The following is a 12408-nucleotide window of genomic DNA, read 5'->3' on the forward strand; positions in this document are numbered from 1 at the left end:
AAAGCAAAACACGTTCTGGATCATAAATCACTCCGTTTCTTATACTGTTCCATTGTCTTACCTTATTTCAATTACTTTGTAGAAATTTGGGGTAATAACTATATGAGTTCAATGAAATCACAAATTATTCTTCAAAAAGGGAAATACGGGTCATTCATAATGTCTGCTATCAAGATCATACTCACTCACTCTTCTTAAAATCGAAACTATTAAAATTAACAGACATAGTAAAATTCCAAACAGCACAGATCTTGTACAAGGCAAAAAAAAAGACCTTTTACCAAAAAACATACAGAAATTATTTAAGGATCGAGAGGGGGGACATCAGTTACGAGGGAAATACAACTTCAAAATGAACAAAATCTGCACAAACAAGAAACGATTCTGCATTTTATTCTGTGGGGTGAGACTGTGGAACAGTATGAATGAGGAGTTAAAGCAGCGTCCAAACATTCAACAGTTTAAAACAAAACATAAGGAATGTGTTTTCATGGAATACAGCTATGAAGTGTGAGAGTTACTAGGTGTTCACGGGAAACTGTTATTGATTAGTTATTTCTGTATTTGTTTATGGATTTATTTTTGTTAGTTGGGTCTATCTTTTCTGTTGTGTTTTGTTTTGTCAGGTTCCTTGTGTCTTTTTCTAGAATTGTATTGTATCATTATTATTGGTATTATTAGTTGTTCCTTTGATTATTATTATCATGATTGTCAGTAATATTTTTAAGGAAACAAGGATTGATATGTAAATCATTATATAGGGAGAAGGGGTGGGATTAGATAAGTTTCGACTTTTTCTCACTCCTTTTTGAACTAATTTTAATTTTATGTTGTCCATTTTATTTTTTCTTTTATGTTCAAAATAATCTTCAATGCAAAAATTCTTAAATTCAAAAAAGTCATTAAATGACTGCGCAATCAATCATTTGGATCAAACAACTCATAGAACAGCAGCAAAGTAACAGACACAATGCTAATGTGATCGGCAGCTAGCTCCTTGTTTCACTAACAGTTCCAGAATTTAGATATGATGAAACTGAGTCCAGCTCAATTATTAGTAACATAATTTAAAATGGAGGGGAAAGAAGTTCAGTATAACCAGTGGTGGGCACAGTTCCGATAATCCGATAACAAATAATTATCGAAGATAATGTTTTCATTATCGGATTATCTTTTTACATAACTTTAAAAACCATTATCGGACTAATTATCTTCCGATACATTTTTGTCCAATAACTTTTAGACTGATAACATAGTAAACAAAGATCAGCAGTGACAAACACTTTTAAAATTTAAAATCAGTTGAGACCTAGCTGTTAAGTTTCCTAATAGATGCATAGTTCTACCCACTGCAAACAGAAGAGAGCTGCTTCCAGAAGAAACCACTGTATCCTATGCAGGCAAAAGAGAACTGGTCTCACAAAAAAAAGAAAAAAATCATTTCCTTTAACACCATACTGATACGCTGGCAATATCATCCAAGTCATCCAGAGGCATACATTTTTAACTTATGCTTCAAATTTTAACCAAACTAATTTTGGACAAGTTATTTAAAATTACTGTCATGTCTGAAGTTTTATAAAGTGAAAATATCAGATATATGTTTTAGTTTTAAAGTAATGTGCTAATTTTAAGGTTTTAGTGAGCACATGCTGTGCCCAGCAGTGCATTATGGGTAGGATAGTCTAATCTCAGTACGTTCACGACAGGACAAATGCATTTCAGACACTCTGTTCAGGCTCCACGTACCGCAGCATTAAACTCTAGTGCCTAAAACTCTTGTGAATATATTATCTGGGTTTATAGACGTTATTGTATTCGCGTTTGTTAAATTCCACGCATCTTAAATGTAGCAGACATGGATTATCTGGGATTTTGTTTTGGCAAGTGTTTCAGGCCTTTACTGCCATCTACTGGCCAGTAGTGTTCATGGCAGTATTCGCCCTAAGTACTAAGCGTCTGGGCACCAGTAGATGGCAGTGTTCTATTTATTTTGACCCTGGTTATATCAGATGGTGGTCAAATCAACTTTTTGGCTTTGCAAATGGATTTTTTTTTTTTTTTTTTTTTTTTTTTTTTTACAAATTAAGTTTAAAAACAAAACAAAAACATCAGCAAAAAAATAACATTACAAGACAGCTCTGCAGTGTTTGCACAGGCACAGTGCGAGCGGTTGGACGCTTGTAGCCCCTCAGCAACAGGATAACCGCATGACAGCCGACCAGAATAATATATCAAACAGGTTTGATTTTCATTTGACCATACGATCGGCGATCAGGAGGTGGTCATGAGAGGTTGAACGGAGCTTGTTACTCCATGTACACTACACGATACAGGACGCGTGATTAACCTGAAACTCGGGCCAAAAAATTCTTGCACGAATGAAAAATCATCTGAAAAAGGGCCAAAACTCTCACAATGTAAAGCCAGCATTTATGTATCAAGACTATTGAGTGCACGTTTTACAACATCATCATACGTGCGCATGGCACTAATAAAACGTGCACACATTCTCTCCACATGCAAAACATTTTGCGATGACACTTCCAGGGCTCCATAAAAATGCCTGTTTTTACAAATAAAAAATGGAATATTTTACAAAAGCACATTTATCTGTAAACACCAACACACGACACACGTCACATTAACGTGTTGGTTTACATAATGAATGACTGAACCAGTCAGTGTTTAGCAGAGGCACTTTAACCCAGAATCCTTTGCGATCTGTCTGTGTTTGTTACAAAACCTCAGAATTAGTGCATTATTCAACATTAAAAGATATGTTATATTTTAACTTTGTACAAATGACAGAATTGACATTAATGGAGTTATTCTATCAGTATTAATGTTATTTATAAATCAAAACCATAAGTCAGCATGACTTTATTTTTCAAGACCTCTGCCTGATCGGAGCGTTGTGACTGCTAGAGAGTTGGCTTTATAGCTGCTCTGAGTGCTTCTACTGGGAGCTCTGTAGTGAACAAGTGCTTCCAGCAGGGGCAGGATGTTCAAAGACAAAAGTGTGGCCTCATTGTTTGGGTCTGTTGTCACTTTTAATATTACTAGAAGCTGTTGTGGCGTTAAAACTCAAATTCAGTTTATTAGTAGTTGCAAATGTACCAGAGACAATATTGGAATGTATCGGTTATCGGCTATCTGTAACTTCCGATACATTTTTGGGTGGTTTATCGTTTTATCTTTATCAAAGATAACTTTTCAGTTATCTGATTATCTGTTATCGAAGTTAATTTTTTGGTTATCTGTGCCCACCACCGAGTATAACACAAACCTAGTAGTCATATGAAAGGGAAAAACAACTGGCCTTTAATCTGCATGGAAGTATATACAATGGATTCACTTGTATTTTCCTCTGTGCAAGTATAAAAAAAATCAAGGAAAATACAGGTATCTGATCGGTATTTGATATTAAATGACTTGCATCTGGATCTGAGGCCAAAAAGCCCTCCAAACAAGAAAAACACCTCAGTGGGACATTCCTAATAATCACATTAAAAACAAACCTATGAACATGACAAATATAACTCATGGTGAGTGTTGCAAACCTCCTTTTTTTGTTTTTATTTATTTATTTTTTCACTTATAGGAATGATGATGGAAATTAAAACTGATCACTCATTAAATCATTTCATTTTTGTTTCTTTTTTCCTGTGTCTGTGTTTGCTGTACGCAGAAAAAAGAGCGAGAGTGCATGCAGCTGCGCATCGCTGTGCTGCGCAGTGAACTACAGAGGCAAAGGAAGGCTCTTGGCAGGGAGGTTGACCTGCGGCAGAAGGAGATGATGCAGGTTCAGAAGAAAGGTAACGGTGCATGTTGAACTATGTGCCTGTTAATGTAGTCCATTCATCTGTCTATTCTCTTCCACTTATCCTGTTTAACCCCTTTTGCCCCACTGGCAACTGTTGTTGCCAAAGTGTATCACTGTCATTTTCTACTCAATAAAAAATCTCAAAGGTACTAATGCAACTTTTTCCACTTAATAAAATAAAAATCTGGGCATAAATGGGTTAACTACTAAATATAGACATATTTACATTGAATTAATTTATAACGTCACAAAAAGATGGGTGTATGTCCTTATCTGCATTATTTATTACAACCACAGCGCAAAAAAAAGCACTTTAAATGATAATGGAAATGTATTATGTGCCCACTCAGAGGTGACGCACTGTAATAAAACTCATTCAGTTTTGAAGAATCTTCACTGATTCTTCATTAGACATTTAATTTTAATAGTTGTCATCCAAGAAACATCAGCTGTTTGTCTTTTAGAGCTGTTTATTGAGACTTCCAGCTTCTAGTGTATGAGAGCTACATTTACAGTTTTATGAATGCATTTTTTTCTACATTAAATAGCATGAAAAAAATTGTCAAATTACATGATGTCCGGGTGGAAAAAAGAATCATCAAGAATAAATCAATAAAATAATCCACAATGAGTATTTTGTAGATTCTCCTCTGGCTGTTATGATGACCTGAAATCCTCAAGGTTTGTACTTTAGTAATTCAGAGTAAGATCTGGACTGTTTGCTGTCATTGAATCGATGAGCCTTTCCTGATCACCAAAACAATTTTCACTCAGTGGAAAGTGGAAAAAAAAAGTACAAACTTTCATTCCTACGCCTGTGGATTTATGATTGAGGTAAATTCCCTTTTGTAATAAATGGGTGGTGAAACATGCTTGTTGAGCTCAGGCAGTTTCACACCAGACAAAACCTCTAACGTCATCTCTCTGGCTAATCCAGATTTGAGATTAATCACTGAATATCACTTTCATCCAGTCATCCTCACTCCATAATTGCTTCTCTCGAACCCACTGTAATGTTGTAGTGTTCGCTTTAGATATTTTCATTTGGCCTTAGGCTACTGTATGTAAATCCCATTTCATTCAGTTCATTTCTTGCACTTTTATTACATTCGTTTTCATTTGATTTATTGTGCATTTTCTATTTTCGAGACATAGTCATTCCCATTGTATCAGCTGGCAGCTCACTTGTTGGGGGTGCGCTTCTTTATGTCTAGTAATAGGGGGTGGTACTATTTTGCAAAATTAAATGTTGCGGTGTATTATCTTCTTAAAAATATGGGAGCGGTTATTATGAACAAAAAAAAATGCACATCATTGACCAATTGATCTAGTCTATCTCCCCTGTACATACATTTGCATTTGCATTCCACAATGCTGCCTGGCAATGACAAAGTGCCTGTAAACCCCTAAAGAAAGCTATTTTTAACCCTAACCCAAAAAATGCAAATCATTGACCAATTGATCTAGTCTATCCCCCCTGAAGTTTAAACCCCCCAAATCATGCATTTTTCACTCCAAAATGCTGCCTGGCGAAGGTAGGACATCTCTACTTGGAGGTTTGTTATGCTCGGCTTTCCCTGCCGAAATCGAGTGATGTTTCACCTCTTGAAGGAGCACAAGAAGCTCCGCATGGACTATGACCGACATGTTCAGAAATGGACCCTTATGGACATAAATGCTCACATTATTCAAACCTCACAATATGTACAATGTTTCTGTAATATTATTTTTGTGTGTGATAAAAGAAAATGCCACTAAAAAAGGTTTCTTTATTGGTTTATAGGCTCTTTGTCATTGCCAGACAGCATTTTGGAGTGAAGAATGCATGATTTGGGGGGTTTTATCTTCAGGGGATATGTACAAGGGGGTTAGACTAGATCGTTTGGTCAATGATTTGCATTTTCTTGTACGTAATAATTCCATATTTTATTGCTCTATTTGAGCTGGATAAAAATATGCCATAAAGTAATTAAATGTTGTTTGTTTGATGTCTTTTTCATTGAGCCAGAATCTTCAGCGATTGAACAAAAAATGGTTTTGTGTCATATCTCTGTTTGTCCATTTGCCACAAAAAAGAAGCTGAATAACCAACATATAAGAGTGGGGAGTCCATAATTTTAGCCAGAGGTTGTGGCTCCATTTGTGCTTTATTTAAGGTAAATGGGTTTTGACAGAGTTTGAACTTGTTCATGTGTAGAATAGACTGGTGTAAACTTATTTTGAACAGATTTTCTGCAGCGCTAAACAATTTCAGATGTTTCATACTGGATTTGCTCAAGTAGAGATGAGATATGATCCCTTGTTTAGTAGGCAGTCCCCATTAAAGGAGTCAGTACTGCTCTAGATTGGATAGACCCACAGAGCCCTATGTGAGTATTAGAGTGTGCACTCCCAAAGTTGCCTATTAATTGCGAATGGCCCTTCATGGAGAGCGACATGATACCTCTTAACCGGGCAAAATATTGACGAAGTGCCCGGATGTGAAATGTTTCATGTGCATTTTCAATGCAGATATGCGAGTGAGCACACACGGGGAAAAACTCGCAAAATACATGTTAAAATATAGTTCTGACCTGGATATCAAGCCAGTAAAATTAATTTACATTAAATAAAGTATTAAACTTACATTGACTCCCACACATTCCAAAATATTAGTGTTGAAAGTTACATGGATCCGATCTGTTCCAGCTGCAGTAAATCTGTGTTCAGTGCAGCGCAGTGCCTCAATCTATTATAATTTATATATTATAAATAACTAACTTTGAGAGGATTCCAAATGAGTTCTCCACCGCGTGACATGGACGAGACAACCTGCAGCTGTAAATGACTTCTGATTCTATGGGTGAATGGTTTCATCAGCCAATAGTTCTGAAAGCAAATGCGTCATTGGCTATGAAATTATTTCATTTTAGTGTTGAAAGTTTAAACAGATCCGATATGTTCCAGCTTCCAAATTCTGTAGCTATGAAGGCACAATATCACACAATTCAGAGTGGGTACACAGGCTGCATTAATTAAATCTATTTTTGCATCATACTGAATAAATTCAGCTTTGAATAAAATTGCAGGTGTTTTCTAAAGCCTCAGATTAAGTACACAGGCATGATGCTTTACACCGGCTTATCACCCAAAAGTCACAGGAAAAAGTAACAAGAATAACCAAAACTGCTTACTTATTGAAGGAAATGTTGTCTCCCTTCTTCCTCCGTTTGTGGATTTGCCAACATGTGCAGCTTTCCAGCATTTTGCACCTGTTTCTTGACGAGATGCTTTGAGCGTCAGTGCGTGCTGCTTACTGAGTTGCCCTGTTCCAAAATGGTTCCCCCGGAATGGCAACATTCCTACAGAGCAGCACTAATTAAAGCTTAGCCAAACCTTGATAAGGCCCAATCAGGATAGAGCAACCTTCCAGGGGTGGCCAAGTTCGGTCCTCGAGATCTACCTTTCTGACACTCTTAGTTGTCTCCCTGCTCCAACACACCTGAATCAAATGAAAGACGTGTTAGCAGGCTTTTAATGAGTCTTTAATTGGATTCAGGTGTGTTGGAGCAGGGAGACAACTAATAGTGTCAGGAAGATAGATCTCAAGGACCGAACTTGGGCACCCCTGCAAATCTATATTTCATGGATGCTTTATGGTCCCAGATGAAGCACAGTTTGACTGACGGTGAACAATATTGGTATTCTTTCTGTATGTATCTATAGCCATCTACAATAGTAATATTTCCTATTCTGAAGTATCTTTAAATCCCCCTTCCAAATTTACTCTACAAATATATGGACCAGATTGACAACCTGAAATATGACAGAACATCTGTCCATGATGGGGTGGGTGGTAAGATACCGCGACCTGTGTAACAGTATATTTCCTATTCTGAAGTACGAGGTCTGTCCAAAAAGTATTGGACCTTTTCATTTTTTCAAAAACCATATGGATTTGAATCACATGTGATTGCATCAGCCAAGCTTGAACCTTCGTGCTTATGCGTGAGTTTTTTCACGCCTGTCGGTTGCGTCATTCGCCTGTGAGCAGGCTTTGTGTGAGCACTGGTCCGCCCCTCTCGTTGGATTTTATTGCGAATAAATGTCTGAACGATTTGGAGCTTTACTGCATCAAATTTTTCCAGAAACTGTGAGAGACCTCCAGCTGGACACCATTCGGAAAATTCAGATGGCTTTCAGCGACGATTTTATGGGGATTACACAGATTAAGGAGTGCTCCAGCCGGTTTAAAGACCGCCCACAGCGGCTGAGAGCGCGGCGCACTCCGAGCGCCGATCGACAGGCTCAAACCCCGCTGAAACAACCAGATCATTTCCAACGTGAAAGCTTTGTTGATCCAGAACGTCGTCGACGGCTTTCAGATGGCTTTCAGATGGCTGTTGGTGGCTTTTCAGTTGTGTGAGTATCCGAGAAATTGTGCATGAGCTGGACATGCCCCAACATGTCCTGTGAGGGTTCATCACGGCGTTGCTTTGCGCCATGCGGCTCCACCGCGACAGATGGACAGACCTTGTATCTTTAAATCCCCCTTCCAAATATACTCTACAGACTTGCTTTGCAAGGGTGGGGGTAAGATATCCAGGTCAGGATATCTTACCCCCACCTAATCATAAGAGGTCAAGGGGAGGTCAAATAATACATGAGCAGGGAAGAAATTATAGATGTGAATTGAGAGAATTTACACAAAAAGGGGTCAGACACTTCAGAATGAAGGATGAAATGTGTGATAATACTGCAACAGACTTGCTATGCGGGGGGAGAGGAAGATATCCAGGGAGGAAGATACTGTTACAGTGGGACATGTCTCAGTGCAACTGCACACTCTAGTACTCATAGAGGGCTCTGTGGATAGGCCAGAGATAAAAAGAAGAATGTGGCAGATGGTGGTGGATCATGGGTGATAATTGGGTAGAAAGTAGGGATATGAATCTCATCACTGACGACAATTCGATATGCATCTTGATCCACTACCAGCAGTACAATACATATAGCAATACATGATGGTACGATGTGATACGATTCATCCCTGTTCCTAATTCAGTGCCATTTGATATGTATTTCACGACAATTCACCTCCTCGTGATGCGATTTGGTGTGATACGATGCAAAGAAATTATACCAAAAATTTAAATAGAAAATAAGAAGCTGTAATTCAGTATGGTACTGTGTTATTCTTCTTCTTCTGATTCTACTACAGGCAGAGGATTTGTTTTATTCCTTATAAGCAGCAAATTTACAACATTAACATTAAGGAACAGGAATCGGTTCCCTCATATTTGGAACCTGTCTGATCACACTGTCAGAACTTAACAGTAAAACAATGTGACTGTCAATGAGTGACTTACAGTGAGTCATTCATTGACAGAGTACCGCCTTGGAAAAAGTCATTTGAGATACTTTCTTACCAGTCTTGCTGAGTTACGGGGCACAGCGGCAGCCACGGTATTCTTTCCAAACCATCTGCGTCTTGTCGTTTCCCATCTTTTTTAAAAAGAGCCAAAATAATTCCAAATGCCTGATTTGTTTGTAGGTGCGTCAAAAATTTCCTACAATTGCTTGTGCCGTTGTTGCGGGCCTCCATTTTGAAATAGATTTGTTGTGGTAGAATTGTGCTTTCAGGCTTCTGTCTGTGGTGCATTCAGTATGCGTCAGGAAAAAAACTGATGCAAGCACACAGCGACCAATCCATCGCGATTTCACTCGCCAGTTGAATTGATGCACACTGAATGAATCAATACATTTGCATCGCGCACGTTTGTATCTAGATATCGATTTGTATCGATTAATCTCTACGTCTCCAGTAGAAAGACAACAAAATAAATTATTTTTTTGGCAGCAAATTTCTGGTTTATTATTATACCTTCAGTTGGAGCACATTCACTCAGTCCTCATACAGTGAGTAAAATCCAATTATATTGTGTCTTTATAAATGTTAAAAATAATCCCACTGTATGCAGTGGCATTTGGCGGTGGTGATTTAACATTAACAGGGCACACCTTCACTTCTTTATGAAAGGGATTTCCTACAGGGCTACATTACTTTTCAGTAGACATACCTAATGAATTGGCACCTGAATGTATATTTGTCACCAAATACAGTCAACTTGTGAACTCTCTCTCTCACACGCAAGCTGTCACACACGTGTCGTCACAATAATTTATGTATTTAAAGATCACAGCGTAGAACTGCTATAAACTGTTCAGGCTGCCTTTTACAGTGTGTTATTCAAGCTATGTTTGGCTATATATGGACATGTCTGATGTAGTTGAAATATGGGAAGATTGATGAAGATGCTGTATGTGTAGGATTCAGCCTGTGAGATGAGTTTCAAATACTCCAGAGTGCTTTGGCTGCAATCTTTGCTTTGTATTATGTGATATCCTACTGTAATATCTAATGCCATCATTCGATAAATGGGTATAATATCTTAGTTAATCTACAGTTGGTGTCTTGTTTTGAGTCAAAGCTTCATAAGGAGCATTAGACTCTGAGTGCAAAGTCATTTACTAAAAATTTTGTTGTCAATTTCAACATTTTAATTTGTTTTAAAGGAATCACCAGTTTTAAACTTTAATCTTTCAGTGCTGAATGATACAATAAGTAGACTGTGTTTGTTGGCTGTGTTCACTGCATGTTTTGCAGTATAAAGTGTGTTGCTGTGTTCTGTGTCGCACTTAGTTTGAGAACCAGGGTCACACAACACTTGCACGTTCAAATAATGCACAGTATAAACACATTACTGCTATACCTGTGGTTAATGCACTTGTCCTCAAACTGCTAAAGTAGTCATGTTTCTGCAGTGTTTAACACTGTTAAGTCTGCAGCCTTTTACTCTATGTTAGTGATTCTTGATTAAGCAAATACGAAAACAGAAAAACACAAACGGGTGTACTTACAGGGATGTTCACCATCAGATGTAATATCATAAATCACAATTTTAGTCCTTTTTTGTGTTTGTTAAATGGCAGTCTGATGGTCATAAAAGACAATTTTTGCACTGTCTGGCCAAAATCTCAGCAACTGGTTGGTGAATTTCCTTCGCATTTCTTCTGAAGTCGACACTATTCCTGCTGTATGCATATTGCTATGTACAGTTTGTATGTCTCAGGTCAGTGGTCGGAGCATGGGTTGGTCCTGTTTGTCACCACATATACCACAGTACATCAAGGCCTTGCGTCCTGGATGGAAACCACCCAGGCATACTACTGCTCCACAGGCACCTCTTAAAAGTAGACCTCTATGTGCCACAGCCATGTGAAATGTGGATGTCCCCTTGGTCTTCTCCTACTCCTGAAAGGCACTTGCATATTGGACAATGCCCAGAGAAACACTCCACAGGCTAAAATGCCATAGCTGATATTTCCGGACAGTGCAAGTGGTACTCCTCTTCTGGCTCTCTTAAATAAACCATTCTTCTTAGTTATTCCAGCAGTACCCCAAGCCCCTAACCCTTACCTGACCCAGCAACCAGCCCATGTAAACATTGTCATACCTGATGAATGCCATTGTTTACTGAGAAGAAGTGAGATCCTGCACCCACTGTTCCTGAGTATGAGGTCTGTTAGAAAATGCAAGCATACGTGATTCAAATCCATCAGGTTTTTGAAAAAAATAAAAAGGACCGATACTTTTCTAACAGACCTCGTATAGGCTGTGCACACCCCACAGCCTATACACAGGAACAAGAAGAGCAAGGGGACATCCATGTCCTGCGTACATGCGTCACTACAGAAAGAACTCTGTCCATCTGTCTGGACATCTGTGGCCTTCACTGCTTGATTATTTGAGACATAATCATTGCAGACCCCTGATATTTAGTAAACTGTACAAGTTAATTTTTAAATCCTCTTAGGACAATTCTGAGGGCACTGACTTTGGTCAATGTTTTTCCAGGTACAGTTTGGATCAAGGTGTAAAAATAGGCATTCACTCCTCAATTACCTGACCTCAAATCGCCACAGACCCAAAATATTTGACATATAACTTCATCTCACAACCCTCTTTTGGGAGTATAGTGGATATTATCATCACTCTGCATTTTCTGGGTCAAATCATTGAAGATTGTAATGTCACTAAATGCTGTAGTACTTCTAGCTTACAGTGGAAATTCGGGGGAGCTGCTGGTCCTTTAGGACACTCTTTTCACTTTATTTACTTAAAAAAAATACCCATCTGCAATTTTGTGTAATTTATTTCTAGTCATCTTTTTTGTTTATAAAGGCTGTTATTGTTTTACATAAACTTGCTGACCATGTTCTGTCCAGTTATACAAAACTGACTTAATGGAGCTTATGGCCCAGTCACACAGCACTTAACGAAGGGTGACGAAGCCCTGACGAAACAAGAAATCTGGACTTTCGTTGACTTTCGTTGGCATCGTTTAACCTTCGCACAGCTTCGTTCCTGCAGCTGGAGCTTTGTCAGGATTTTTAAACTGTTGAAAAATTTGAACGAAGGGCAACGAAAACCTCAATTCATCTGTGTCTCGTTTTGCTGTCGTTCTTGACGTGTTTTAATTGTTTGTGTAGTTTTTGTAACGTTATTGTTTAATTTGACTTCGTTGGAGCAGCTGAATGTT

General features: G+C 38.2%; 1 protein-coding gene across 1 annotated transcript in view; it reads left to right on the plus strand.

Moving 5' to 3' along the window:
• uvrag (UV radiation resistance associated gene) overlaps window positions 1-12408 on the plus strand; it is a 329710-nt gene that overhangs the window by 114814 nt on the left and 202488 nt on the right. Inside the window, exon 8 of the mRNA XM_034179025.1 lies at window positions 3692-3818. Coding sequence (XP_034034916.1) covers window positions 3692-3818 — 127 coding nt within the window. The remainder of the gene's footprint in view (window positions 1-3691; window positions 3819-12408) is intronic.

Source organism: Thalassophryne amazonica, chromosome 9 (assembly GCF_902500255.1).
Source record: "Thalassophryne amazonica chromosome 9, fThaAma1.1, whole genome shotgun sequence".
NCBI classification, from domain to species: domain Eukaryota; kingdom Metazoa; phylum Chordata; class Actinopteri; order Batrachoidiformes; family Batrachoididae; genus Thalassophryne; species Thalassophryne amazonica.